The 26,192-nt window shown below is 58.4% G+C and overlaps 12 protein-coding genes across 12 annotated transcripts; 7 read left to right on the top strand and 5 right to left on the bottom strand.

The window, feature by feature from the left end:
- The first annotated feature begins 263 nt into the window (after positions 1-263).
- On the top strand, positions 264-1,100 carry THITE_2073673 (uncharacterized protein). The gene is made up of 2 exons (XM_003649076.1): positions 264-512; positions 664-1,100. The coding sequence occupies exons 1-2, from the start codon at positions 479-481 to the stop codon at positions 909-911; spliced, it is 282 nt and encodes a 93-aa protein (XP_003649124.1). The 5' UTR covers positions 264-478; the 3' UTR covers positions 912-1,100.
- Positions 1,101-1,106: 6 nt separating this feature from the next.
- On the bottom strand, positions 1,107-2,972 carry THITE_2107382 (uncharacterized protein). The gene is made up of 2 exons (XM_003649075.1): positions 2,190-2,972; positions 1,107-2,131 (listed from the first exon to the last, which is right to left on the bottom strand). Exons 1-2 carry the CDS (start codon positions 2,718-2,720, stop codon positions 1,292-1,294), a joined length of 1,371 nt encoding a protein of 456 aa, XP_003649123.1. The 5' UTR covers positions 2,721-2,972; the 3' UTR covers positions 1,107-1,291.
- Positions 2,973-3,252: 280 nt separating this feature from the next.
- THITE_2107381 (uncharacterized protein) lies at positions 3,253-4,492 on the bottom strand. Its single transcript, XM_003649074.1, has one exon. It carries the CDS (start codon positions 4,389-4,391, stop codon positions 3,534-3,536), a length of 858 nt encoding a protein of 285 aa, XP_003649122.1. The 5' UTR covers positions 4,392-4,492; the 3' UTR covers positions 3,253-3,533.
- A 13-nt stretch (positions 4,493-4,505) lies between these two features.
- THITE_2107377 (uncharacterized protein) lies at positions 4,506-5,717 on the top strand. Its single transcript, XM_003649073.1, has 3 exons — positions 4,506-5,230; positions 5,326-5,586; positions 5,666-5,717. The coding sequence occupies exons 1-2, from the start codon at positions 4,742-4,744 to the stop codon at positions 5,506-5,508; spliced, it is 672 nt and encodes a 223-aa protein (XP_003649121.1). The 5' UTR covers positions 4,506-4,741; the 3' UTR covers positions 5,509-5,586; positions 5,666-5,717.
- Positions 5,718-6,032: 315 nt separating this feature from the next.
- Positions 6,033-8,330, bottom strand: THITE_2107374 (uncharacterized protein). Its single transcript, XM_003649072.1, has 7 exons — positions 8,151-8,330; positions 8,007-8,092; positions 7,824-7,944; positions 7,630-7,743; positions 7,330-7,575; positions 6,521-7,270; positions 6,033-6,463 (listed from the first exon to the last, which is right to left on the bottom strand). Exons 1-7 carry the CDS (start codon positions 8,179-8,181, stop codon positions 6,132-6,134), a joined length of 1,680 nt encoding a protein of 559 aa, XP_003649120.1. The 5' UTR covers positions 8,182-8,330; the 3' UTR covers positions 6,033-6,131.
- A 684-nt stretch (positions 8,331-9,014) lies between these two features.
- On the top strand, positions 9,015-11,503 carry THITE_2107373 (uncharacterized protein). Its single transcript, XM_003649071.1, has 5 exons — positions 9,015-9,066; positions 9,189-9,633; positions 9,789-9,912; positions 10,013-10,162; positions 10,232-11,503. The coding sequence occupies exons 2-5, from the start codon at positions 9,403-9,405 to the stop codon at positions 10,894-10,896; spliced, it is 1,170 nt and encodes a 389-aa protein (XP_003649119.1). The 5' UTR covers positions 9,015-9,066; positions 9,189-9,402; the 3' UTR covers positions 10,897-11,503.
- Positions 11,504-12,156: 653 nt separating this feature from the next.
- On the top strand, positions 12,157-13,161 carry THITE_2031416 (uncharacterized protein; the record flags this gene model as incomplete). The annotated part of the gene is made up of 2 exons (XM_003649070.1): positions 12,157-12,373; positions 12,428-13,161. Coding segments are annotated over 2 exons (951 nt in total), but the record flags the coding sequence as incomplete, so codon positions are not given.
- Positions 13,162-14,274: 1,113 nt separating this feature from the next.
- THITE_154264 (uncharacterized protein) lies at positions 14,275-15,321 on the top strand (the record flags this gene model as incomplete). The annotated part of the gene is made up of 1 exon (XM_003649069.1): positions 14,275-15,321. One exon carries the CDS (start codon positions 14,275-14,277, stop codon positions 15,319-15,321), a length of 1,047 nt encoding a protein of 348 aa, XP_003649117.1.
- Positions 15,322-15,784: 463 nt separating this feature from the next.
- On the bottom strand, positions 15,785-17,511 carry THITE_2107368 (uncharacterized protein). The gene is made up of 2 exons (XM_003649068.1): positions 16,779-17,511; positions 15,785-16,697 (listed from the first exon to the last, which is right to left on the bottom strand). The coding sequence occupies exons 1-2, from the start codon at positions 17,371-17,373 to the stop codon at positions 15,877-15,879; spliced, it is 1,416 nt and encodes a 471-aa protein (XP_003649116.1). The 5' UTR covers positions 17,374-17,511; the 3' UTR covers positions 15,785-15,876.
- A 31-nt stretch (positions 17,512-17,542) lies between these two features.
- On the top strand, positions 17,543-19,098 carry THITE_2107365 (mitochondrial 54S ribosomal protein YmL6). Its single transcript, XM_003649067.1, has 3 exons — positions 17,543-17,844; positions 17,917-18,016; positions 18,094-19,098. Exons 1-3 carry the CDS (start codon positions 17,764-17,766, stop codon positions 18,870-18,872), a joined length of 960 nt encoding a protein of 319 aa, XP_003649115.1. The 5' UTR covers positions 17,543-17,763; the 3' UTR covers positions 18,873-19,098.
- Positions 19,099-20,996: 1,898 nt separating this feature from the next.
- On the top strand, positions 20,997-22,660 carry THITE_2107362 (uncharacterized protein). Its single transcript, XM_003649066.1, has 2 exons — positions 20,997-21,468; positions 21,668-22,660. The coding sequence occupies exons 1-2, from the start codon at positions 21,150-21,152 to the stop codon at positions 22,330-22,332; spliced, it is 984 nt and encodes a 327-aa protein (XP_003649114.1). The 5' UTR covers positions 20,997-21,149; the 3' UTR covers positions 22,333-22,660.
- A 1,299-nt stretch (positions 22,661-23,959) lies between these two features.
- THITE_2027381 (uncharacterized protein) lies at positions 23,960-25,932 on the bottom strand (the record flags this gene model as incomplete). The annotated part of the gene is made up of 4 exons (XM_003649065.1): positions 23,960-24,290; positions 24,378-24,785; positions 24,924-25,471; positions 25,588-25,932. Coding segments are annotated over 4 exons (1,632 nt in total), but the record flags the coding sequence as incomplete, so codon positions are not given.
- Between the last annotated feature and the right edge of the window lie 260 nt (positions 25,933-26,192).

Genomic DNA, 26,192 nt, shown 5'->3' with positions numbered 1-26,192 from the left:
TCTGCCGCTGCGCGCCGCGTGTTTCCAGGTTGTCGAGCACCAGCAAGATTTGGGTGGGGCAGGACTGAACCGAAGCTCGGGTCGACAGGGGCATTTGCCAGGCCCATTGTGAGTGCGAACAACTGCCCTGTGGAGAACTTACTGTGCAGTAACTATTTCAAGCCACACCTGCTCCCCGCCCCACTGGGTGCTTGAAGCACAGGGCAGCAAAAGTGGCTTGACCCATTCGAGACAGCTGCGAGTTGCCTCGCAAACCACTTCGCATCAGATCAGGAAGCTCCCGAGTCCACTCAGTAGCTCCCCGTCACCCCGTGGGCGCCAATTCCACTCTCTCGACCGAGGACCGAGCCGCAGAAGAGGGACTTGAGCTCGGCGCGCTCGTCGTCCCGCGACCGAACATCCTCCAAAACCAAAAGAATCCCCGCTCCATCCGACTCAGCCCCCGAGCGATCTCGAATCAGCCAGCGACAGACCCAAAATGGTCAATAGGATCCTCTTCTGGACGGGCTTCGGTACGGTCACTCCATGCACCCACCCTGTTCGGTTCCCAATTCCCCGTTTCCCCGCTACCCAAGAGTCACCTCCCGGCGCATTCAGCCCAGGCGCCCCCGCTCAAGACCAAGTAGTCCCTGCCAGCTAACCTCCCGCTCGCTATTAACGCAGGCCTTGTCGTCCGCTTCTGGCAGCTAGGCATCGAGATGCGGCCATTCTTCCACAGGAAATCGCTGTGGGCGTATCCCGTGTTTGGCGCCGTGGGCGCCAGTTTCGGGTACTGGCTGCAAGGGGTGGACGAGCGGCAGACCCGGTTGCTGCAGGAGCGGAAGCAGGCCATCATGGAGAAACGGGCGCGGCGGGCGCAGCGCGAGGCGGCTGCTGCGGCTGCCGCGCCGAGCGAGGCTGCTTCTGCCTGAGAAGGTTCCATGTTTAACAGACCTACCAAGGGGCTCAGCGTCGGACGGGGTGGCGGCAAGGAGGAATGAAGTTTAGGGGATGAAATCGAAGGCACTATGCCGATTTCACAATTGGTTGGCAGGAATGTCTAAGACGGTCGGCGAGGTAGATTCAAGTGTACAAACCATGTTTCTTCTTTTTTGGATTTCATCATGCTGGACCGCCCTTTTGGGCAGGTTCCGGAGCCCGGAGAAGCAACCCAGCGCGGCCCCGACAAGTCCTCAAGTCTAAGTTCGGTCTTGAACTGGCGTAGGCCAGCTCGTTTCCTGGGTAGTATTGTGCCTACTCTAACGGGAATTCACTTGCTGCCTCTCTCCCTCCTCCTTGTACCGCCCAACCCCTAAGCAATCAAAGGATCCTCCTGTTTCCTGAGGAGAGCAAGGATCGCCTGGGCGGGCGAATTGCCACCACCGCTCTCAAATTCGGTGATGACACCGGTAATGTACTTATCATGGGTGTTGTCGTACAACAACCGGAAGCAATCCGCTGTGTTTCTCTCCGGGTCGATCTCGTTGTAGGTGAGCGCATCGACCGACACGCGATCCCGGTCAAAGTTGATTGTCTCGCAGAGAACAATCACTTTGACACCCGCGTTCATGGCTGCCATTGCTACGTCTGCCGTCCCGGACGGCGCGTGAAGCGACCCGTTGGCAAAGATGGCTTCCCCCCCGAGGAACACGTTCGAGGCTGCCGCGACCTTGGGTCGCAGGCCGCCGAGATTGGGCGAGTAGAGCACGTGAATACCGGCATGCCGCAGCGTCTTCGCAAGCTTCTGGCCACCCCGCTCGTACGGGTCGTCGATAATGATGACGTCAAACGACTTGCCGTTGTGCTTCGCCTCGAGGAGCGTCTTTTCGACGAGCCTGTGATGGCCGTATGTAAGGATGGTATCGCCCTCATTGATCGAGTGAGCGGCGTTCCGAGCGATGGCATACTCCGCGAGCGTGATCCGCTCGTTGATCAAGAAATCGATCCATTCCAGGAGGCCCTCTTTAGCTTCGTCCTCGGCCGTGTCAATGTTAAACTTATTGACCCTCCCCTTGAGCAGTCTGATCGCATTGCCCATCGCGAAGCACATTGGCCGGCATTCGGTCAGATACTCGATCTGTGGATTCAAGACATGTGGGACAAAGTGCCGAGAGAGCGAGTTCCCTTTAGGCGTCTCGTACGACTCGATCACCTGGGGGATGTCAGTCACGGCGTGAGCGACAAGATCAAGGAAGTTACAACACACGAACCTTCCTAAACGCGAAGAGAGTTGCCTTGAGGCGAGAAATGCTGTCTTTAAGGGCAAACGTGGCCATCTGCTGGCCGACGGCGAGGACAGCAGGATGGACATCTTTGTGCGCCTGAGATGTGGGTATCCGCCTCGCCATCGGGACATGACTAAAACCATCCGGAATGCCACTCCTGACGTCCTTATCGGCTGCTGGAACAGACGGCCGCCGTCCGCTGACCGACGGGCGGTGGCCGCCCCGGTTCTGTAGTTGAGGTCCATCTTGCTTCCCCTTGCCCTTGCCTCCCCTTGTGTCCACAGACGGGGCCCACTTCTCTTGGTTTGGCTGTGCTGCTGCCGTTGCTGCTCTGGCTTCCTTGACTTGTGCACGTCGTGCAGCCTTCTCGGCTTTTGCTTTGGCTTTTAACTGGGCCGCTGTGAGTTTTTCGGGGTTGGCTGGGCTGCCGGTCGGGTTGGGAGCAGCTGGTGCGCCCTTAGGTCCATCCTGCGCTACAGGGGCTCTGCTAGGCGGCCCATTACTCTCGCTCGCCATATTAGAAGCAGCCGACGCCGGCGTTCCGAGCTGATGATGGAGATGGATCGCTGCTTGGAGAACCGCGCTGCAGAAACGGGAGTGTTGCGATACTTTTCTTTGTTAGATCTGTGTGCCTCGCCCGCACTGGAAGTCCAAGCCAAGAATATTGGTCTTGCTGAAGAAATCGGTTGAGGCGACAGATTAAAGTTGTGTGGTCCAACCCAAGATTGCTGATGTTCCGGAATTCGAAAGGTGAGAATTGGAGAATTGAGTCACAAGCATAGCAAAGACCATGCCGCATGCCACATGCCGCATGCCGCTCAAAGCTGCCCCACGCCCCGCCCTCATGCGGGTCTCCTCCAATCAGACTCTCAGGATCCTCCTATTGTTCTGAAAGCTCAAAAAGCTTAATTGACAGCCGAGCTATGTACGGAATAGTGACGGATGACAAGGTAGGTCAGGTAGAGTAAGCAGCTCCAGGTACCTTAGGAACCTTAATCAAGGAAGATGGTATGCATCCTTTTGTCCGCAGCTGCCAGGCCAGGTATTATCCATGTTCCTGGGAGCAGCAGCCGCGAACAACATCTTGCGAAAGTAAACACACCAGACTGGCCCACGTCAGAAATGCGCCTCTTTGATGGCCCCTGAGTCAATGAATTTGAGGCACTGGCTGCTGTTGTCTTGCTCTGTATACCTAATGGCTCAGGTTAAGGAGCTACTTATTTGACATTATGTGGTCTATCTTGACACTCGTACACGGCCGGCTTCGCAAGATTGTACAGAACAAGCCTGTTCTAGGCTCTACCCCTCGCGCACGGCAGGCTGCGCAGTCTAGGTCCCCTGCTGCGTCCCCGTGGGAGCCTTCTCTGCCGAGGACTCGGCTTTCCCCGTTGGCGCATGCAGAAAAAGGGTGAGTACATCACCCACCTGGCCATCCATAGGCTTCATCTCCTGCGCCCCCGGCACCTCCGCAACTGTCTCCCTAACGACTCTGAGCACTTCCTTAGCCTCATCAAGTGTTGCCAGTCGCTTGCCCCTCCTCTTCGGCCCCGCCATCGTAACCTCCACCTGGTACCCTTTCGAGAGAAACCTCTTGAGCTGCGTCATCCTCGTGCGCAAGTCGTTGGGCGCGATCGCCCAGTTGAGCTCCAGCTTCTTGGACACGATCTTCGGCCCTTGCTTCTTGGCGACCTCGGCTTGCGTCGCCTCCTCGGCCTTGCGGTCTCCGATGCGGCAAATGGGATACTGCGGGCCCTGGGACCTGCCGTCCAGCTTCGGCACGGCAAGGAGGATGAGGGTCTGACGCGTCAGGTCCATATCCCTAAGCACCGCCGTTGTCCGCTGCGGTTCTGAGAGCCTGCCGTCCTCTTGCCGCAGCTGGATCCATGGGTAGGCGATGTCGTAGTCGCGCGCCGGACCCTTCTTTGCAGCGCCGTATTTGTCGGCCCCGGCACTCGCAGGATATTCGTCCTGGAGCACAGGCGCCCGGCGGAAGCGGAGGTATGGTACGGCGGAGGTGGAAAAGGGTCGGGATGTGCAGGAGGCGGACGAGGACGGTCCGCAAGAGACTGTCAGAGCGGGCAGCAGCAGCCGCTGCAGATGCCACGGGGCCTCCAACGCCGCCGCATTGCTAATGAAGACCTTGCGGAGGGCAATGGCCGAGTTGAAAACGCACTGCGACGCCCTCATAGCGGCTTGACGAGGCGTCGGCGGGAGTTGTGTTGTTACCGTGCAAAGCTCTCCAGCGATGCGAGGAATTGAAGCGACCTTGACCCTCAGTGGTTGCAGCCCCCTTGGCCTCGGAGATTTTCGACCAATGACGCATCGAAGGCTGCAAGCTCCAGGCTTGGCAACTCTCACACACGCACGCACCAACGGATGCGTGAACCTCGCGTGCGTGTCATCCATTCACACCACTCCGCCGTTCCTCCTCCCGGCACTCGACGCTCATCTGTTGTACTCTACTTGTACTGTAGGTGCTCCAAACTAAGGTGGGAGTACACAACCATGAACCCATAACCTCCTCCTAGCCCAATTCCATGCCCCTCACAACCCATCTCCTCCGCGGCCTCCTCCGGTCGTCCCGGTCCAGGTTCACCACCAAATCCACCCCCCCATCCTCATCGTCTCCCAATCCCACCGCCACCGGCTCCTCCCCCAATCAAACCCCGGGCACACATGGCGCCAACCAACGCCCCGCCTGGCTAGGCCACCCCTTCCGCGTGGTGGTCAACACGATCAAGTTCGTCGCCTTCGCCCACCTGCTGTGGGAATACGGCATCTCGATGGCGCCCGCGTCCGGGCCGTCGATGCTTCCCACCTTCGAGGTGCTCGGCGAGTGGCTGCTGGTGTCCAAGCTGCACCGGTTCGGCCGCGGCATCTCCGTCGGCGACGTCGTGGCCTACAACATCCCCATCAACGAGGAGGTCGGCGTCAAGCGCGTGCTGGGCCTGCCGGGAGACTACGTGCTGATGGATACGCCCGGGGATGGCGGCGCCGGGAGCGGGACCGGGGGAAGTATGATACAGGTGAGTTCTGATGCCTTGTCCGTTGTCCCGGGTCGGTTTCGTGAGCGCAGACGGGGTGTTGAGAGAACGCGAATGAATGTTGACTCTGGGTTCAGGTTCCGCAGGGCCATTGCTGGATTGTTGGGGATAACCTGGTTGCGTCGCGAGACTCGAGGTACTTTGGCCCTGTGCCTTTGGCTCTGATCCGAGGAAAGGTCATTGCCACGGTTCGGCCGTTCTCCGAGTTCAGGTGGATTACCAATCCATTGCGGAAAAGCGAGAGCTCACCGGAACCATAAAGGCTCGGGAGCAGGGTTCTGCTTCGCATGCCACAATTCGTCTTTGTGAGCAACTCCTCGCTTGAAGTGAAACCCTTGGTAAAAGCGGATATCGTAAGACCCTTTGAGAATGCTGAAATATCTCTTGATTGTGTGGCTAATTAATTACATGAGGTAGGCAAGGCTGAACTCGTTCGACTAGGGTTTGGTTATGGGTAAGCGGGAAAATGAGCCAGTGGGCTACTGAGCAGAACTATTGTTGGAGGGGTATGGGCAGAAGGATGAGGTATTGATGGGGATTCGGGGCAGTTCAGTGTAATCCGCTTCGCTCTTCTTCTCTGCGCCCTGATACAAACGAAATGTCAAAGTCCAGGCAAAGGACCAAGGTTCCCGGATGGAAACAAGCAATGCAAAGTTGCGCCCTTCCAAACAACCGCCCTTCCCCATGCACGCCTGCAATATACATATCTCTCTGGAAGACCCGGACACCCGATCATTACCAAGTAAACAATACTCAACTCACACCACCAACTCCTCCGCCGCTCCGATGCGCAACAAAAGGACGAGCCAAAGCAGATAACGACGAAAACACAGGTATGGAGGGTGAGAAGGCCCACATTCTCTTCATCAACTGGGGATTAGTATCAGCCCTCGATGTGGCTTTTAGAGGCACCCTGCCCCAACAACTCAAGACAGCGTTGGGCCAAGTTGACCACCTCTCCCTCGTCATCGTCTTCGGCTTCGTTGTCCGATTCCATTTGCCGGTTGGCGATGTGTTTGATCATGTCGACAATGCTATCGGATTTCCCAATAAGGCCGATGAGCTTCTTGTCCTCCGACTCGAGCAGCTGGAGCAACGTCCAAATCGCAATGTGCTGGAATGTGGCATCTCCACTGGCAAGGAACCGGCTAAGGTAGCCGTGGATACCGTCGCTCGGCTCCAACCAGTTCTGAACGAAGATGCTATAGTCGCCCACTAGTAATAGTCAGCATGGTTACCGAAGCAGAGGTGGGGAGGGAGTTGGTGGCCGACCTTTCGACGAGAGATTGCCCAGCGCAGCGGCACTGTTGCCTTGAACCTCGACGCTGGGTGACTTGGTGAGGGGGATTAGGACCTCGAAGACGCCTAGCTCCAGAAGGTGTGTCTTGAGCTCGTCGCTCAAGGCAAGAACCGCAATCGCGGCTGTCATCTCGGACTGCACCGTGACAGGCACCTCCAGTACAAGCTGCTTGCACTTCTGAACCGCGCCCGCCTCGAGAACGAGTGACTTATTCCGGTCAGAGCTTGCTGCCAGGTTGCGCAACGTCGAGATGGCGTGGCACTGGATTTCCTCGTTGTCTGTTGACCCGAGTAGATCGACCAGGGGTTTCAGGAAGCCAGCCTCGATTATCGGCGACTCGTTCTGAGGATGGATCGAGATATTCCGGATGCAGGCAACGGCGGAGAGGATGAGCGGGAGATAAGAGGACCGAAGGAGGCGGAGAAGGGGTCCAAGTCCGCCGGCATGGACGATCTCGAGCTGATACTTCTCGTCGGACGCAAGATTTCGAAGCGCCAGGGCAGCTTGGCACTGCACCTTCGGCGACGGGGATTCCGTCAGATTGACCAAATGCTGGACAAGACGGGGTTCTGTCTCGGCCAGTTTCCGCCTGTTGACGGCGTCGACGGCAATGTTGCTCAAGGCCGTGGTACAGTAGTACTGCACGTCCACGTCAAGAGACGACAGGAGCTGTACAAGCACGGGAATAGCGTTGGCGTTAACGAGCTGCTGTCGGTTCTCGTCTGTAAGCTGTCAGCAACGGGCCTCCCCGAAATCTTTTACTCGCAACCCGCGAACGTACCAGAGTGCGTCATGTTGAGAAGAGCGCCGGTAGCATTCCTCTGAACTCTCATGTCCTTAGACTTGGCCAACCGGGTCAGCGGGACCAGGGCTCCCGACCTGGCGATCTTGGCCTTATTGTCCTCGTGAGTTGCCAGATTCGTAATGCAGCCGACGGCGTTGCACTGGACCTCGACGTTCGGCGACGTCATCTGCTTGATCAGGGGCTGTAAACCACCCAACTGGACGATGAGGACCTTGTTCTCCGCTAGGGTTTCTGTCAGCCGTCTCCGTCGAGAGAGCAGTCAGAGCGGAGGCCTACTATTCACCGCGAGATTTCCCAGGGCGGCGCTAGCTGCACGTTGCACCTCGATGTCCGGGTTTTCCAGGAGGAAGAGAATGGGCTCCAGTGTATCGCGGTCCACGGCCCGGACATCTGAAGGGCAGGGTTAGCCGCCGTGTTCGCAGACCTAAGTAGCCGCGCGGAGTCGCTCGGGAATCCCGCAACGGACGCACCTCGTTCCGTGATCTCGGCGAAAGTCAAGCTCGCGCTCCGTTGGAGGTCGATGTTATTAGAATAGACGAGGATGCTGAGAGCTCGGAGCGGTTCACCCGAGAAGAAATCGGTCTCGGCACGCTGCGACATGGCAAGTCAGCGCCTGGGCGACAATTGTCAGGATGATAAGCGGGCATGCAGACATGTTCAAGGTACTGCAGAAGGTCGGCAATAGCTTCCCGCTCGTTCTCGGCGAGGACATTCTCGTAAAGGGCATCGCGGGATTTCCCTACGTCCTTATTATTAGCGTTCTGGCGAGCTCAAAAATAGGTTGGGGCGCGGCATACCTCCGCAGCACGAGGAGCTGCAGATACCCATGGCCGCTGATGTCGGGAAGCGCCCGGTTCAAGAATGGGATCACGGGAGTTCTTCGATCACTGGCCACCCCAACACACCGAACTCCTCCGCAGCGTCAACGCTATGCCTCGAGGCGCGAAAAATTCGCGCTGCAGTACCGCGCGGCTAAGGGTATATCTTCGACACTGTGGCTGGGCTGTGGACAGTCGTGCATCGAGATTCTGTCGCAAGGAAGGCCGTAGTGTTCCCGTTCGTCTCTTGGAGCAACCCGCGTCGGGCGCCCGAGTCTCCGAGCGGGAGAGGCGACGTGAAATCTGGTTATGATTCCTTCTTACAGCTGTCTGGAGATTCCGAATGCGATGGCGAGTGTCGGTGGCAGCATCCAAGAGCTCCTGCAGCAGTTCTTCCGGTTCAGGTCGAACCGGCTGAGCCACTGCTCGAAACGTCACCGCCGTGGTTGCTGTGACAGCGCAACCTGGAGAGCTGGGGAGGGCGGCTGGGGGTCGATGAGAGCCTGGTCTGTGCGTGTTTGCCAAGCGGCCGAGTGGGTCGCACTGCCTTCAACCACAACTTGGAAGATGCGCATTCTTCGGACCAGTGTAACCTTGTCAGTACCCTTGCCGATTCCGTACCCTATTCCGTACCGGGCACGGAATCGTTGGAAGGCGATTGAATATCGGCTTCAACAATCCATGTTGACGTAACGTTAGAGGGCGTAATTAGGTATATTCTTACTATGCATCCAAAAGGTCCCCGACCGACAATAAGCTTATTCTTAGCTTACTGTGCATAGTGTACACTACTTCATCTTGCCTTACTTACCTGACTGCCTGGTATTTCTTACGTCGTGCACAGTGCATTACTCCCATACACAGGACGGAAAGCATACAGGAAGCAGGGACTTGGGTGGGTCCGGCTCTTATCAGTCCAAAGGCAGACCCCGCCTCCCCCCACTACATTCAGTTCCCAATGGCCCATTTACTCACAAAAGATCGAGGTGCGCGGTGGTGGCCTGGTGCATACCACAGAAGGAACACCAAAAGGCCGGTTGCTCGCTGCAGTGGGCTCCATCATCAATTTCCCCTGTTTGTTGCGCACCGTTCGGGCCTTGACCTTTCGCTTTTCGCTTTCATTTCGCCAGTCCTCGGCCCAACCCGAGGCCCGTCGCTTGGGGCAGCGGGAGAGAGGAAAGCGCTCAGCTGAACGGGAAGCTTGCCCAATGTGTGTTCCACCATCGCCAGAATGGACGACCCTCGTGCTTCCCCCGAAGCGGCACATGCTGGCCCCCGCAGTGCGCCGGCTACACCCGCCTCCGCGACCTCTGGCGTAAAAAACGGCAGTGGGCTGCCGCTGCGGCCAGGTCACGAGCTCCCTTTTGTCGCGCCGTCGTCGTACCTCCGGCCGAAGCCTCCCAGTCGCACAATGTCGGAGAGAAGCCCCAGTGCCCTCGATAGGGACCAGATGCAGGGACTGGTGAGCATGCCCGCCCCGAGACCGCCTTCCTGGGCACTAGTAAACCCGCTTCCGCATCGTTGCCTTTTTCTCCAACGGGGGCCTGCGATGCGGGGTGCCGGCCCTGCCCGCGTGTGGAGCGTCAGCGTGCCAGCCAGCTAACACGCCCACAACAGCGGGGGATCCGCGAGTTCCTCAAGGTCCGAACCAGCTATGATGTGCTCCCCCTGTCCTTCCGTCTTGTGGTGCTCGACAACGACCTCCTCATCAAGAAGAGCCTGAACATCCTCATTCAAAATGGTGCGCCGCCATCCCCGCTTGTCGATCTACTGCGGAGTGGGAGCGACGAGCAGCGCCGCACCGCACAGGGGAAGTGCATGCTGACCGGAGACTACTACAGGCATCGTCTCGGCCCCGCTCTGGGACTCGCGCAACTCGACCTTTGCCGGGTTGCTAACGAGCACCGACTACATCAACGTAATCCAGTACTACTGCCAGTTTCCCGACGAGATTGACCAGGTCGACCAGTTCCGTCTCAGCAGTCTCAGAGGTAGGCCGCCCTCCTTCGACCTCGGCAAGCTATGTATGTAAGGTGCTAAGCTTGGCATGTTCGTGGCAGACATCGAGCGGGCGATTGGGGTCCTGCCCCTGGAAACGGTGTCGGTGCATCCTATGCGCCCCCTGTACGAGGCGTGCCGGCGCATGCTCAAGACGAGGGCGAGGAGGATTCCCCTGGTCGACGTGGACGACGAGACGGGCCGCGAGATGGTGGTCAGCGTCATCACCCAGTACCGCATTCTCAAGTTCATCGCCGTCAACAACGAGAAGCACACGATTCTCTTGAAGAAGCCAGTGCGGGATATCGGCCTCGGCACGTACACGAATCTGGCCACGTCTACCATGAACAGCTCCGTCCTGGACGTGATCCACCTGATGGTGAAACACAACATCTCGGCCGTGCCAATCGTCGACGAGAGCAACAAGGTCCTGAACGTCTTTGAGGCCGTCGACGTGATCCCGTGCATCAAGGGCGGGGCCTACGACGAGTTGACATCCTCCGTGGGTGACGCCCTCTCGAAGCGTGCTGAAGAGTTCCCCGGCATCTACACGTGCAGTGAGGATGATCGTCTAGACGCGATATTCGACACGATCCGTAGGTCGCGAGTCCACAGGCTGATTGTCGTCGACGACGACAACCGGCTCAGGGGGATTATTTCTCTCTCGGACATCCTCAAGTACGTTCTGCTCTTCGGAGAAGAAGAGGACGATATCCGGGCCGGCTAGCCATGTCCGTCTGGACGAGAGCCCACTCGGCAAGAACCACATCTGTTCCCGGCCGGTGCCGGGGTGATTCTTCAGCTCCCACTTGAGTTTTTGTTGGTTGACTTGCATTTGCATGGCGTCAAGGGCTAGGAGATGGCGGCTTAACGGATACCATGGTTGCATAATGTCTCTTTTACCCCAAGGTATAGATTTGACTCGCGTTTTCTGTGGGATGCGACACAAGAGTTTTCCTAGCACACGGTTCCCGCGAGGTGCCACGAGTTTATGAAGGCAGAGAGGTCTCTAGACAAAAGCGGCCAGCGCCGGGTTGATACTCCCGTTGGTTTCTTTGCCCCTTTCTTGTTTTTTTGTGAGTTGCTGGCTACTCATATTCCGTGGTCCTCCTTCCGCCTGCTGTTCTTGAGGAGAAGGAACCTATCACGGTCCATACGACCCATCCATCCAGTGATGCAGGACGGGAAGCAGCAGCTGAGGCTGGCCACAGCAGGCTCCAATCGAGCCGTGCCCCATTTGAGACCATCAAAATCCGTTTGTTCTCTCTGATGGTGCATGGTCAGTCGGCAGCGCATCTGATTAATCTCTGCTTTCAAAGCTCTTATCCGCTGCTCGCTGCAGAGTAGCGGCTGTCAGCAGCTATTGGATTTGCCACCGCAATCGAATTGAAACGAAGAATGGATGCGAGCTCTACATGCTCCTGCTCCTTTGACACGCGCTCGACCGATTGCTTCGCGTCGTCCCACCCTGGGCGGCCATGGCGCCACTCTGAACCGAACCCGGCAGCATGGACGCGACTTGTTCTTCCCACCACGGCTAGCCAGCTTGCCGTTCCAAAGCAGAACGGGCCGGCGAACAAAATCGGCGCGGCTTGGGCCTCGTCCGGCGGGTCGCTGGCTGATCTCACCGATGCCGACGAGGATGAAGTTCGCACCGAGCTTGTCCAGGAATACAACCAGCTCGCCATGAAGGTTGGTATGGGTTCTTGCGTCTTGCGTTTGGCTCTTAGAAATCACTCTCGCACTCAAACTGACGGTCACTTACTCTGGCAGCACGGCATTCGAACCCTCGCGCCCGAGGATCACAGCGCGCTGCTGGTCAGCTCTCCGTTCCCCCCAGCCCCCGGGCGGGCGCCTCTTTCCGCTCAGAACCGTTCGTGTGTTAACCTTCGGTTAGCCAGGCCAAATACCCCAGCAGTCGAGAAGAAGATGGTTTTCGCGGACATTCTTGCGCCACGTGTCCACCGCAAGCGACACAAGCTCCACGAAGTCGGAAAAGACGCTCAAGACCAGGCGCAGCGTCGGTGACCTGGCGCTGCAGCTCGTGAACGGGACCAGAAGGGACAATCTCAAGGACGAAGACCTCCAATCCCTTGTCCGGCTCTGCGGTAAGAGCACGTTGTATTTACCCTCGCAGTATTCCCCGGGTCCTCTCGTCCTCCCCACATGCTTTCGCGCGACTGCGCACTATCTCGCGCAGCACGGTATGTATCACTGCCAGTTGGAAGCGCTGACGCGGTTCGTTGACACGGCGATAGGTGCCGAGACGCGAGGGGTGTTCCGGATACCTGGTTCGGTCCGCATAGTCAACGCCCTCTACAAATACTACTGCGCCGATGGCGATGTCGAGGCGATCTCTAGCACTACTTGCTGCCCGACCCTTCCGTCACACATCAAAGCTGGAACGCACGATGTCGCCTCTACTTTCAAGCGCCTCCTGTCCGGCCTGCCCGGGGGGATCTTGGGCTCCCTGGCTCCTTTCGACGCCTTGGTCGCGATTCACGGCCAGCTAGACGGAGAAGCAGGGCTTGACAAGACGCAGCAGATTAAGGTCAGGGCACGACTAATTGCCTTGGTCATCTGTACGGTCAGAACACAGCTAAGGCGCGACTTGATATGTGCCGTTTTTGGCCTGCTCTCCCTGATCGGGTGCGCCGCTGAGGACGCATCGCGGCAGGACGAGCACGGGAAGCCGCTGCCCGCGTCCGATTTGATGGGATACAACGCTCTGGGAATTGTGTTTGGACCGCTGCTGGTTGGCGATCTTCTAAACGCGTATGCGATGGAAGGGGCCAACCCGAACACCGGCTTGTTGCTACCCACCGCTGCGCCGGCCGCAGGCAAGGAGAGGCGAGGATCCAAGGTCACCGAGGAAGCCCATCCGCGCACTCCGGCAGTCGACAAAATCCACGTGGCCAATAGCATCACCGAGATGCTTATCACACATTGGAGGGTGGTAGTCAGACATATGAAAAGTCTGGGGGTGGTCAAGCCCGACAAGGATGGATCCCATCGAGGGGCTGTGTTGAGGCCGTCTGCGTCCGGGCCGGTTGCTCTGAGAGTCCCACACTCCTCCTCGGATCTGTTAAGCTCTGGCGAGTCATCAGCGCCACCAAGTCCTACTCCTGTACCTGGTACGTTTTGCAGACTTCAAAATCGTCACCAGAACCTGACTTTGCGCCAAGGGAGAACCTCAATTTCCCCCTCCCCGCTCGCGCTCCCACGGCGGCGACCCAGGGCTATGAGACCGCTATCCAGCCACTCAGGCGCGATGGCGTCATTCCTCTCCCCGCCCACAGAGGAACCATCCCCGGCCGATAATGAGCGGTCGAACCCGTTTGGTGCAGCTGGGAAGGTCAACGGTCCTTCTTCAACGGCGTCTTATCATGGTGCAGCCATGCGAAAACAACGGTCAGCTCGCCCACTCTCAGAAGATCCGTTCCATCGACTAGCCCCTGAGCGAGGATCAACAGTCCTGGCAGGATCTGCGTATTTCTCCGGGGATGCCACAGCCCCAGAAGTCCGGAAAGGAGATTGCTGTCAGCCGGATACCCAAGGGAGAGACACGGGCTCCCCCAGGGCTGGAGTGGCGCTCGGATCTGAAATGGCTTCGAGAAAGCGGCAGCATACACAGTATCAAATGACTGAGACATCGCGAGGGACAACAAAGCCATTCAAAAGATGGTCGTACAAGGAGAATCTGGCGCCGAATTCTGTGTCCTTCGTTCAGGAGCAAGCTGAAAGAGCGAGAACTGCTACTGAGACAACTCCTCAAGGGACGCCGAGTTCGTCTGTAGATGGATCGTCGAAAATGCAGACATTCGCAGATGGAGAGGAGGCTCTCCGACATGCTAAACCCAAAGCCGACATACTCGGACGGGGTCGTTTGCGGTTATCCGCTTGGAGAACTAGACGCAGGTCCGAGGTGCCCACAGACCCTGGAAGCACCGTGGCCCGGCCCTTGACCGCGGCTAAGACTACAACTGGCGCTAGCGGCGTGTGCGAATCGCGGGGCGGTCCTGCTACGGGACGGAACAGCCGGTTCTTTGACCGAACATCTCCTGCAGAACCCCGGAGCCGAGTATCAAGCCAAGCGTCAGGCCTTATGGAGGACTTCCGCTCTTCACCAGCACCCCCTGGCAGCGACACGGCACTCAGAACATCTCTACAGGGAACCAACTCCCAACTAGCGTCGACCAAGAATCAGCAGACATACCAACTACCTGCTGCCGTGGCCTTGTCTACCAGTCCTGAGAAATATCAGACGCCACCAATTCTGGGCACAGTGCCGCGGTCGAGGCCGGTGAAATCAGTTGGGAGTGGAGTCAAGGCCATGGCAGCATTGTTTGAGAACGCTTCCAAGACCTCGACGCTTCTTCCTTCCCCAGGCGGGAAGATGAGTACCCAGGCTGACAGCAAGCCCAGTGAGATGCTATCGCCGTATACGATCAATGTGTCGTCAGTGAAATCGGCCCACGGCTCAGGCAAGCGGAACATAATTGCCAGCCCAGCCGGTGTTCAAGCCACGGAAAGTGTACAGCCACCTGTGGGGACCCGAGTCCTGAAGCAGCCGTGTACGCCAGAACCTCCGTCGTCGGATCCCGGGCCAGCAGAGTCTCACTTCGCCAAGGAGACGGGAGGCGAAAACGTAGCAAAGCGAGCGGCCAACGTCCTTACTTCCCCGCCAACAAGCCCGCAGCAAGGGCCAATAACGCCTCAGCGCACCTCAAGCACGCGCTGGTCCACCAGGTCCGCCTACGCTTCCAAGGAGACGCCCTCTACGACGCACCGCTTTCCCCTGCTATCCACCCCAGAGCAGAACCAGCAGCAAACCACGCCGATTCTTGACAGCTCCGGACCAACCGCCAACACCGATGCAAACCCCGCTACCGAGAGCAGCCGCGACGAAGAAGCTAACCTGTCACTGCGTCCTCAGCTCCAGCCGCGCAAGCCTGTCGAAGACGAGCACAGGGAAGAAACGTCACATTTCGACCACGCAGACGTCGACAAGTCTAACCGCAACACGGTTGATACGGAGCTTGCCCGGTTAAGGCGGCAGTTGCGGCAGGCGGAGCAGGCGTGCGCGATGTGGCGGGAGAGGGCGGAGCGCGCGGAGCTGAGGGTGAGGGCGCTAGAGCGGGGTGGGTGCTGACGCTTCTTTGTTGGCTCTGGTTTGAAGAGCTTGTCGTGTACGGTTTGCACAGGTGGGAGTTGCCGGGCTGTCAGGGGCAGGTGAGCGGAGGCGAGCCGTGAGCGAACGTCATTGGGGAATGGCGCCCGCTGCCTTGGGAGGCAAGGAACGACAGAGTGGTCGTCAATTGAAAGGCGCAGCTGGTGTTGCAGGAGGAGAGACAGTAAGTTGGGAGTCGGTGCAAACTAAAGGGGGGCTCAGTCCAACGCTAGAGGGAACAAGGGATATCGTGCAGTCCCAAGACAGATCTAGCTGAGTATGGGTTGAAATAGAATTCACCCTTGAGTAAGGGTCACAGCAGCGTGAGTGATGCAACGCAAGCATCGGAGGCATGTCTTTTGGACGGCTCCTAAGACCAGACACCACCCGGGTCCTGTCTCTAGGTACGTATTTGATACACTGAGAATATGATACAAGTACACAACTCCTCTATCACCGTCGCCCCCACATAGCCCTTTTTCCCTCCTCGCCCGTCCTCCCCCGAACACGGCCGCATCACAAAGGGCCTCTTGTTGGCTAGAACGAAAGCCCCTTGATCCGCTTGGTGTACTTCCACAGGTGGCGGTACTTGGGCTTCTGGCGCTTGGCCTCCCAGCCGCGGGCCTTGCGCGGCGGCTTGAGCGACATGAGGCGCTTCCGCTTGAACTCGACGTCGGCGCCAGGGATGCCGTGGCGAGCCATGACGTCGGCCGTGTTGTCGTCCCACACGGTGCGGAACAGGTTGAACCCAACGGGCTTGAGATCGAACTTGTCGCGGAAGCTCTTGAGGCTGAACCCTTCGCGTCCTTCCCCGTCGTAGAGCTTTTTCAATTGGTTCGGGTCGAGGGCTACATTGTTATTGTGCTGCAGGACGAAGATGCTGAGGCGGTGGTACGGGGAGCCCTTTTGGGCGAAGGCGGGCATCCATGGGACGGCGAGGGTGCCGAGCTCGGGCGAGGCGGAGGCTGAGTCGCTGCTCAGCCGGTACAGGGGCAGAGAGACCTTGGTGGGGTTCCAAGGGATGTTGGTGGCCAGGAAATGGAGGCGCTTCTTGAACGAGTCCGAGTCGAGGTCTGGGACGTCCGCGTCGAGGACCACGACGGATAGGAGCCGCTCGCCCTTGTCAAAAACCTGCATGCGCAGGGTCGGGGCGCTCTCGGTGACGCGGCTGTCGAGGATGGCGCCTGGGGATACGTTATAGCCGCGGAAGGACACCTTGACGTCCATTGTCGGAACGAACTTCGGCAGAAGATCGGGCACGATGTGGAACTGCTCGATACGCTGCAAAATGATCTTGTAGTCCATGGAGTGCCATTTGCGGAGAGCGAGGTAGCGATAGATGGGCTTGTTCATGTCGCCTATCTGGCGTTAGCAGGAGAAAAACAAGAGGATAAGAAAGAACGGGTGTATAACTCGAGAGAAGGGAACAATGGACGCACCCTGGCCGTCCTCGAAGCGCCTCTTTATTGACGGGTCGTTGATGTCTGCCAGGATCTTGAGCTTCTCGACTTGCCGCCTCAGACCTCTCAGCCGCCTCTGCTTGTGCTCCTCACCGCCACGGAAGACGCTTGCATCGGTCGCTTCCAGTCGCTTGATCTTTTTGATTTCAATCACAATCTTGGCTACCTTTTCCTCACGGTCCTGGGCCAAGATCTTGCGCGCCTCCTGGAAGCACTGGTACGGCAGTTGCTCGAAGGGGATATTGCCAGTCGTGGCCAGGGCGGCCCGTCTTCTCAGGGAACCGAGCCGCGGCGACAGGAGCTGGGAGAGCTGCTCCTCAGTCCCTTGCCTGATCGTCGAGGTGGATGACGATGCTTTCTTTTGACCAAGTAGGGCAGCATCAGCGGCGAGCTTTTCTGCCTCGGATGCGGGTTCCGCGGGTGTGCTTGTCGTCGGCGTGCCATCTTGGCGGTTTGGCGTCGACGAGAAGGGGCGCAGAGCGATCGGCCGCAGTGAACCTGCTGCTGACGTGCTGCCGGCTGCTTGCCGCAGCGACCGCACGATCGGCCGCGCAACCTGCTGGGCCCTCGACATGGCAGGCGCGGCGGGCGAGGGTAGTCTGCGTCAAAGTTTGGCTCCTTGATGAATTAATTCAGCACCTTCCAGCAGTGGGCTGATAGGTTGCGCCGAGAAACGCGCGCCGACGAAATTTCGCGGGACCCGTGCGCCAGGACCGCCCACTCAGCGCGGCAACCTCCGCGAGCGGCTTACCACCGAGGCGTCTGTGCGCTGCAACTTCAGATCTTTTTTCGCCAACTATCAGCCGCATAACGTGAGCTTGCCGGCGCGAAAACGGAGGCTGGCGACTTCGCGAAGGAATAGAGACAGCAGACGGCTACGGCTACGGCAACGGCAACAGACTCACGCCAAAAGTCGGGCTCAGCAAGGCGGTGACTTGCAATTGCTGTGCGACAGGCGGCAGCCATGGCCGGCCAGGGGATGAAGAGCCTGAGCGAGGCCTTGCGAGGCCTTTGTCTTGCAGCGCAGCCGTGCAGGACATTACCTGTTCGTCTCCCTTCGTCCATTATTAATTTTTTTGGCGACTGCCAGGACTGACAGCCGAGCCTTTCATGTCAGATCCGGCAAACCCCCGTGGCGTGTAGGAGATCAATGGCTACAGCAATCGACTCGCAAGCCGCCAACATTACAAGATCCGTCACCGAGCCGTGGAATCCTCGTATGTCGACTGCTGTTTTGGCCCCACCCTTTGCGGCCTTGGTACGATCTTGAGAACCCCATTGACACCCTTCGCAGTGACCAGCGTACCCCTAACCATCTACTCCTTCCCCTCGCTCGAGCCTCGGTCCCTCGAGTCCTGGTCCACGAAACATCTCCACCTCCCTCTTCGCCGCGACATCCTCCACCTGGCTGTCGTCTACGAAGGTGACAAGACCCGCCAAGGCACAGCCTCGTCCAAGACGCGCTACGAAGTGCACGGCTCGCACCGCAAGATCCGCCCGCAAAAAGGGACCGGCCGCGCGCGCGCCGGCACCAGGCAGTCGCCGCTGTTCCGCGGCGGCGGCAAGACGTTCGGCCCCAAGCCGCGCGACTTCAGCACTAAACTCAACCGCAAAGTCTACGATCTCGCGTGGCGGACTGCGCTCTCGTACCGCTACCGCCGTGGCGAGCTGATTGTGACCGAGGACGGGCTGGAGCTGCCGCTGCCCGACGACTTCCTGCAGCTGGCCGAGGCCGGCGCTCTCGGCCGCGAGCTCGAGGACGGCTTCGTCCGCAAGTACGTCAACGAGCTGATGGCGACGCTGCAGTGGGACAAGGCCCACGGCCGGACCACGTTTATCACGGGCGACAGGCGGCCGAACCTGTTTACGAGCATGGACATTGCGGGGGAGTCGGGCCGGGCGCTGGAGCTGGAGGATGTCGACGTTAAGGACCTGCTGGAGACGGGCCGTATTGTGATCGAGCGGAGCGCGCTCAGGGAGATGATCAAGCAGCACTCGAGCGATCTCATCTCGCGCGTGGTCGTCAACGGGCTGCGCAAGAAGCCAGAGCTGGGGCAGGTGCTTGTCCGGTGAGAAGGGAGCCAGGCGGGTTTGATTTTCATGTATTATATCTACATACACGCGCCATCGACGGCTTGGCAGCTTGGACGGCCTTTTTGCCATTGACGCAGCAACTGTAAAATGTATCGTATTCTACCTTGCGGTGTCATCGAGACCGCCATCATTTCCCGTTTCAAAGCCTGTTGCGGCGATCCCCTGGCCCAGGCCCCTAACGAGCGCAATACCTACAGATTCGGAGCAGTGATGTAGTTCAAGCAGAAATTGGCCCATGCTCGAGAATTGTTGCTTGCGGCGAGCATCCCAGACTCCTTGTCGCTTGTTTCCCGCGATACACTAAAAGACGTGAGACAAGTCCCCTGTTCTCTTCCGCATCCGCACGAATCGTGGAGAGTTCAACAATGAGTGGGGCGCCGGACCCACCTTTGCACATCTGTCAACGTGCACAGACCACCGCTCCCCAGCTATATAAAGGGCTCTTGACCTGCCCTGATCTTCCTGCTCTTCTCCTCTTCTTCTCCCCATCCGAGTGCAGGGGTTTTACGTGTATCAGTGAGGATTCGTCCGAGATCACGTTTTTGCTAGTTGAAAACTACAACCTGACCGCTCCCAGTTGGCCCAGGCTGGCTGGGGAATTTTTGGAAAGAAAAAAGGTTCATTCCTCACATCTTTCGTTGCCAACGCTTGCTGGCCGAGCGTGGCGAGGAAGGACGGGAGAGGATCAAGAGACGGGTCGCCTGAAGGATGCGTTGTAGGTTTGGGTATCTGATGGTCTTCGCAGTGGGCGCCATCGCCACGCTAGGTTTGCGATAATCCGACCAAGAGACCAATCAGTTCTGGAAAATGGGGGTGTTGGCTCGGCTTTCGCTGGAGGTGGTCAGAGGGATTGGGCTTGTGTTCGTGGGTGGTCGGCCAGTGAGTCAGGCCTTGGTTGCTCCGTCACACAACACTGGCGGGTGATGGAGTTTCTGGATTTGAATGATTGCTCCTTTGTCGAGTTTCACATTCAATCCAGGTACGTCGCCTGGTCAGCCTACCCAACCGATGCAACCAACTGTGCTCAACGCCTCTTTCGATGAGAACGGATGGCACCCTTGCTGAACAAGACGATTTGCTTGGTAAGGTACGGATAACTACTTGAATCGCTTTTTGCATTTGGGTCCCCTTTTTGGGCAGCTCAGCAAGATGCCCGCATTGCGCAGTACTGCAACAAAGGTACCTTACTCAAGGTATGTAACGTACACGGCGGAAGATGTTGAGGCCCTGCGAAGGGCGATCTCCCCACAGCCGCCGCCCGGCGGCCTGGGACGCCAAGGTTTGGAACTGGAAATCAGCCCCACAGCTCGACGAGTCTGGTCTGCCTGGGTGTCCAAGCGCGTCCGCCGAAGGTATTGCGTACTGCGTAGGTACCTAGGTACTGTGCAACAATGATACTCCGTCGTACCTTTACTAAGGTGCTGTACAAGGTGGCTTCCTGACTGATCTTCAAGGAAAGGATGGTTCCGCGGTTGATACTGACAATGTTCTGCCTTGTCTACCTTGGGTCAGAATCGAATCTAGCAAACACGAGTGTTGAGCTTCTGTGGTGCGATGTCTCCCGGCGGGCGCCGGTCCGAAGAGGAGTCGAAAGGTACCTCACTTTCCCCTTGGAAGCCAGGGCGGTTAAACCCGATTGGCTGCAGCATGGGCGTGGGCAATCTGGAGGGAGTGGGTCCGTCACCGTGTGAGGCTTCCGCACTGTGCTGCTCTTCTGAGCTCGCTCGGCTGGCCCACAACCCAGGGAAGACTTGCGCCTCCGCTCCTCAGCTGGTCGCCTCACCTCCATCATCATCGACAAACCTCCGACCGCTCAGCCCGCTTCAATCGCCCTGCGACCCTACGAAGCTCCCGATCCGCGCCGACTTCGGTCGATATTTTCTGATGACACTCGTCGACTTGTAGCAGCCTCGGCATCCAAATTTCAATCGCCCGCCGACCGCGAGTGAAGGAGAGCGAGCGTTGGTGGTTGGGGGTTTCCGTGATCCCCCTCGTCAGCGTTTTTCGCGCGACTCATCACGTCAACCTCCTCCTTCCTCGCACCGCCCGCAGCGCCTTTCACGTATCACCACGACGCAAATAAACTTGGGCTCCGCCTAAGACCGCGATTTTCTTTGCGGCGCCCGCCGAGCGACCGTCTCAGACAGGGCTTCTTTGTCTGGTTCGGTCGCCACCGAATTAGGCGACCGCCGCTGCGTCTAGGTTTTCGCGCCTGCCCGCTCGACTTCGTCTGCATCAACCCAGCAACGGTTCATCATGTCCTTCCACCCTCAGACACCGCAAAGTCCCTCCCAGCTCTCTCCCGGCACGAGCGACCTGACCATGAGCTTGACCGGCTCTGCTGCATCGACCATAGCCACGCTGCCAACCCCCGCCCACAGCGTTAACGGAAGCTCGCTCCCGTCGGAAATGGTTCAAGATACTGCGATGGGGGAAGACTCCCCGCACAAGCGCAAGCGTGAAGTTGACGACGTCGGCGAGAGAGCACAGAAGAAAGCCCACGTCGAGGACCGCAATCTTGGTATCAACGACCCGAATCTGGATGTCGGCGAGAAATACCTTCTTTGCAGAACTCGTAAGGCTCCCTTCTATCTGTTCAAGAGCTGGTCTTGTTGCCGCTGTCGCTGCTGCTCCCATTCCACCTCGCTTCTGCCTTGCGGATGTGGTTTTCTTTCAACGTTCTTGTCAATCGTGTCGGGCTGGGGGCTAGAAGCCTCGGCTTCTGCTTTTATATTTCTCATACAGACAGCGGCGTTAACATCTTGGCCCTGCAGCGCACCCTCCGGCCCGGCCTGACCTCTCGGAGGACCTCTTTGAAATGTACGGCTTGACGGGACTCGCTTCCGAGGTCGCCCGTGTGCTGCCTAACGGCGAAAAGAATGCGCTTAGGAAAACGTATAAAGGCCACATCAAGAGGCTCGGTGTGCAAGGGCACTTTGACGAGGTCAAGGAGGATCCGTTCCGGCACGAAGGGTTGCTGTCGCTCATGAAGTTCCCTCAGGATGTGTGGGACGTGCACTACGTCCGCGGCAAGGATATCCGCGACGGGTTGGGGAGCGAGGCGCGGCAGAAACTGTTGAGAGCTACGACCATGGCCAAGGGCTTTGTGCCAAAGGCCCTGTGGGATCATTCGGTGCTGGGAGAACTCGGGCCTGGGAAGGGCGACAAGCAAGCACTGTCGGCGAGGCCGACGGCGCCCAACACGCCTCTCCCTTCTGCTGGCCTACAAGCTGTACCGCGGGCCAAGGTGGGCACGCCAGTCGCGCAGGAGCGATCGATGCGGAACATCAAGAAACGAAGCTACGGTGACAGCAGCTTCGAAGGCTACGGCGAGGGCTTTCCGGATGAGGAGACCGGTGCCGAAGCAGGCTACTCGACCGGAGAAGGCGATATGGTCTCTGGTCAAAAGCGGAGAAAAAAGGTGCTCATCAACGGCTGAGATCGTGTCTGATGAGAGACCTTGACTGACGCACCAGACAGACCCATCCGGCCAACAAGCCGTACGCCAACCAGGCCCGGCCGCCGGCCTATGGCGCTGGCATCACGGGGACCTAGGAGTCTACCAGCGTGACGCCATGCAGCCAGTCTGTTGAGCCGCGCCGTGGAGGAGGCAGACCCCGTTTGCAGCGGACTCAGCATGCTGTCTGATCAGTTTTCAGGGTGATACCTGGCGGACCCGGTTGACCAGACATCTCTCGCAGCACAGCAGAACAATTCCCTCACCTTTTTGTCCTGCGCGCTACTGAAGTCAGAGAAAGGCAACAACCGAGACGGACGAAAGACGATCAGTCAGTTCGGGCTTGCAGAAAGGATACCGGCCCAGAGCGTGTGGTTCAGGAACCGGGGGCGGGGGTGGGCGAGGGGCTGCGGCTTATGGCATGAGGCCAGATGAGGAGGCTTGTCCTTCTTCGCACTACGGAGAGCGAAATACCTTGTGCTGCCTTGCAGCAGCCTTGAGCGACTGAGGCACGCCTAAATTTGCATTTTGATCCCACGTTCAGCATGGCGTTTTGGGGGTTTTGGCTTTTTCGGTCCTAAGAATGCGAGGGCCAGGCGATACGGTTGAGATGGGTTTTGCATTTGGGCTTGTGGCCATCATGCCGCCCGAAGATCGTGGCGGCTGGGACGACCTCGCCAGTCGGAGATGACGACGTTCATGCATGCTGACAGGAAAGCGGTGACGATTATTGAGGTCAGCGGAGAATATGATAGGGGCAAGCTTGCGATGTTTATCCAATGATTTTCTGCCCGCGGTTCTGGCTGCACCGAGATAGACATCAAATGCAAGCAATAATGGTTCAGCGAAGTGGTTAGGTGGTTCCCTCGAGGAACGTGTATTTGGGTGCAGTCCATTCTTGCTACCACCTAGTTGCTAGGGTAGTAGTCCCTTCACAAAGGGGGAACAACCAGCACCAGGCTCGGGCTGCCGAGCATGTCTCTCACGAGCTCATCCAGGTAAGAGTGTGTTTATATATATGGTCAGTTATTCGGGGCTGAAATCCAGTTCAGACCGAGGACTGGTTCATTGCTGATCTTCAGGAGGCCCCATGCGTGGACATGGCCGCTTGGCTGGCAAAGAGGGGATATCAAGTCCAGCTATATACCCGTAGCGGTCTCCGTGTCAGTACATATCGGAGATCTGGCGACGAAGGAAGCGCGATATGTCCGACTCTTCCTGTTGTTTCCATAATTCTGTCCGCGGAACGACAGTCTAATCTCACCGCACCCTCTTTGGCGCGTCGAAGACATATTACATGGCTATGAATTCGTATCTCGTGACTCATCTCCATCCGAAGCACTTCATCATCGGTAGGTACAGTACCAGGCCAAAGGGGGTAAAAAAAAAAAAAAAAAAAAAAAAAAAAAAAAAAAAAAAAAAAAAAAAAAAAAAAAAAAAAAAGGAAGACTCATTAACCGCCAACTCGACCCAGCCTTCTCCACCGAGCACACACTCATACCCCCCGCCTCTCTCCACGACCTCCCCTTTGCCCAAGGACAATTCACCCAGCCCTTCCGGGACTGCCGTCCATACCATCACCACCCACCCCCCCTGACCCGAGTCCCAAACCCAGCACCACCCGCCGCGACATGTCCTCGCCGACCCACCGGGCAATCCGCTCCCCGACGTCCCCCACCAGCCGCTCGTAGTGCGCGCCGCCGGGCGCGAACAGGCCGCAGTGCGCGCCCACCTCGTCGACGCCCTCCACGAGCACCGGCACCCAGGTCGGGTCCCCCTGCCCCACCACGTCAGTGCCGACGACGGCGGCGGCAGTGCCACGCGGGAGGCGGCAGAATTTGCGGAGGCGGGGAGGCTTCCCTGTTCTCGACGACCCGGAGGGTTGTTGTTCGTCTTGTTCTTCTTTGGGTTCGGGCCGCCCTGGCGCGGGCGGCGGGTCGCTTCCTTGCTGCTCTTCGCCCTGAAGCGGCGGGGTGGCGGATTTGCCGGCCTGCTTGTTGTTCTCGGGCGGTGTATGTGGTTTAGACGAGGAAGGGGTGTGGCGCTCCTGCAGCTGCTTGGCGAGCTTCTTCTGGTACGCTTTCATGGCTTTTTCGCGGGCTTTGAGGGCTTGAGCATGAGCTTTTCGGGCAATCTCGAAGGCTTTCTTGGCTTGTTTCCGAGATTCTTTGTCGGCGATGGTGTCCAAGTCGGGGGCAGATGGCGGGGGAGGGACCTCGGGGATTTCGGCGAGATTGGGCTCTGACGCTGTTGGGCTGTTGAGGCCCTCGTCACCGGCGGCTCTCGGTTCCGTATCTGGGGACTTTTCTGCGGGTTGTCGTGCCAAAAGCAACCCCGTATGCTCTGGCTCTGGTATAGACGCGACAACGTGGGTGCGCTCCTGAGGCCCGTCGCTGCAATCCTCGACAGATATCCTTGGAGTTGCTGGGCTCAAGCTGATGTCTGCTGCTGACCGGCCAGACTCCCCAGCCAGACTGGAGAGCCCCGAGGACCCATCCGGTGAAGCTGCCTTGGGTGTTTTGGGGTACCCCGTTGAAAGAGTATAGTAGTTGACGAAGCGGACGCGTACGGACTCCTCATCTGACTGAGTTGAACTCCATTCGTTGACGTCTTCCAGCTTCCTTAGCTGGTTGTACCTGGATCGCAAGCCGGGGTAGTCGGAGAGACAAGCTCCGAATTCAAGGTGGGACAAGATATGGTTCGTGGCTGCGCGGAACACGTTCTCTTCCTTGTGTTTGTTTACGAAGTGCAGAACGTTCTTTAGCCAGCCGCGATCTACAAAGGCGACGTCGTTGAAAAAGGGGGGATCGTAGAAAGGGTCAGTGGGCTCGGTGCTCGCAGCGCTTACCGCTGAACTGGACGGGCATGGTTCAGGGGCAGGAGACGGGGCCTCGAAGGAGACTGACGGATCCGGTGAGAGAGTGTGCGGTTGCCCGGGCTCGACACACTCGGTCTGGTTGTTTACTTCCGCCATGGGCGATGGGGGTGCCGGCCGGAAGAGGCTGGCGATGCCGGAAACAACGATGCCTGGATGAAGCCCCAGCAGTGGCGCGTCAAGGGAGATGGTGCCCAGGATCCGGTGGCGGAAGGGAAACGAAGTATTGTAAGGAGACCGGTTTGGCTGCAGAGACAGGCTTAATGTGTTGCACTACGTGTGCTGCCAACGGAGTTGCGAGGGCTACCTATCAGGTAGGCAGCCAGCAACCCGTGGCAGTGGGCTAGGAGGAGGGCGCATACCAGCAAGACCACGTCGGCGGCCAGCAAACCGCCCATCGAGTGTCCTACCAGGACGATGTCGGTGCTTGCGGATTCATGGGGCGCCAACCATTTGCTAAAGTTGTCACGGGCCACATGAATGGACTTATAAGTCTTGTAGCGGGGGTAGATCTTGGTGTGGATGACGTGGGTCTCTGCGAGGAGCTGCTTGAGAAAGTGGTGCACATGGGCCGGGAATGAGCGGAACGACGTGTTGCTGCCCATGAAGCCGTGGATGTACACAACCAGGAGGGTCCGTTTCTGGCCGTCCCCGGCGCCGCTCATCGACGGGGCCAATGACTGCATCGACGACTTCCGCGGGTCGCGCGAAGCCTCCTCCCCGGCAGGTAAGCTATCTGAGCCGCCGCCGGCGCAGGCCAGCTTTGGGGTGCTCGGCGGTGACCTTGGTACGTTAACAGCATCGGGGGATGATGGACTTGAAGGTCCGGAAACCTGGCTTGGTTTCTGCGCCATGGCGCGGTTCTTCGTCTTCGAAGCGCCGTTGAGTGCTTTCGGGGTAAAAGGCCACCAATATCGACGTCCCGTATCACGGCAGCTCCCCTGGAACGACACGAGGCAGTGTCCAC

The sequence above is a fragment of the Thermothielavioides terrestris genome, chromosome 1 (genome assembly GCF_000226115.1).
Source record: "Thermothielavioides terrestris NRRL 8126 chromosome 1, complete sequence".
Lineage (NCBI taxonomy): Eukaryota > Fungi > Ascomycota > Sordariomycetes > Sordariales > Chaetomiaceae > Thermothielavioides > Thermothielavioides terrestris.
This window is presented reverse-complemented; position numbering and strand designations above follow the sequence as displayed.

Bases quoted from the DNA above. Each gene is read 5' to 3' on its own strand.
- THITE_2107368 (XM_003649068.1), bottom strand. From the start codon at position 17,373: ATGTCGAGGGCCCAGCAGGTTGCGCGGCCGATCGTGCGGTCGCTGCGG. The intron at 16,698-16,778 runs GTGCGTCCATTG...AACGCCAGATAG, and splicing joins GCGCTTCGAGGACGGCCAGG to GCGACATGAACAAGCCCATC.
- THITE_2107374 (XM_003649072.1), bottom strand. From the start codon at position 8,181: ATGGGTATCTGCAGCTCCTCGTGCTGCGGAG. The intron at 8,093-8,150 runs GTATGCCGCGCC...ATAAGGACGTAG, and splicing joins CAGCTCCTCGTGCTGCGGAG to GGAAATCCCGCGATGCCCTT. The intron at 6,464-6,520 runs GTCGGCCACCAA...GACTATTACTAG, and splicing joins GGGCAATCTCTCGTCGAAAG to TGGGCGACTATAGCATCTTC.
- THITE_2107377 (XM_003649073.1), top strand. From the start codon at position 4,742: ATGCCCCTCACAACCCATCTCCTCCGCGGCCTCCTCCGGTCGTCCCGG. The intron at 5,231-5,325 runs GTGAGTTCTGAT...CTCTGGGTTCAG, and splicing joins CCGGGGGAAGTATGATACAG to GTTCCGCAGGGCCATTGCTG.
- THITE_2107382 (XM_003649075.1), bottom strand. From the start codon at position 2,720: ATGGCGAGCGAGAGTAATGGGCCGCCTAGCAGAGCCCCTGTAGCGCAG. The intron at 2,132-2,189 runs GTTCGTGTGTTG...GACATCCCCCAG, and splicing joins CTCTCTTCGCGTTTAGGAAG to GTGATCGAGTCGTACGAGAC.
- THITE_2107381 (XM_003649074.1), bottom strand. From the start codon at position 4,391: ATGAGGGCGTCGCAGTGCGTTTTCAACTCGGCCATTGCCCTCCGCAAG.
- THITE_2107373 (XM_003649071.1), top strand. From the start codon at position 9,403: ATGGACGACCCTCGTGCTTCCCCCGAAGCGGCACATGCTGGCCCCCGC. The intron at 9,913-10,012 runs GTGCGCCGCCAT...AGACTACTACAG, and splicing joins GAACATCCTCATTCAAAATG to GCATCGTCTCGGCCCCGCTC. The intron at 10,163-10,231 runs GTAGGCCGCCCT...TGTTCGTGGCAG, and splicing joins CCGTCTCAGCAGTCTCAGAG to ACATCGAGCGGGCGATTGGG.
- THITE_2073673 (XM_003649076.1), top strand. From the start codon at position 479: ATGGTCAATAGGATCCTCTTCTGGACGGGCTTCG. The intron at 513-663 runs GTACGGTCACTC...CTATTAACGCAG, and splicing joins CCTCTTCTGGACGGGCTTCG to GCCTTGTCGTCCGCTTCTGG.
- THITE_2107365 (XM_003649067.1), top strand. From the start codon at position 17,764: ATGGCCGGCCAGGGGATGAAGAGCCTGAGCGAGGCCTTGCGAGGCCTT. The intron at 17,845-17,916 runs GTTCGTCTCCCT...CTTTCATGTCAG, and splicing joins AGCCGTGCAGGACATTACCT to ATCCGGCAAACCCCCGTGGC. The intron at 18,017-18,093 runs GTATGTCGACTG...CACCCTTCGCAG, and splicing joins CACCGAGCCGTGGAATCCTC to TGACCAGCGTACCCCTAACC.
- THITE_2107362 (XM_003649066.1), top strand. From the start codon at position 21,150: ATGTCCTTCCACCCTCAGACACCGCAAAGTCCCTCCCAGCTCTCTCCC. The intron at 21,469-21,667 runs GTAAGGCTCCCT...TTGGCCCTGCAG, and splicing joins ATACCTTCTTTGCAGAACTC to CGCACCCTCCGGCCCGGCCT.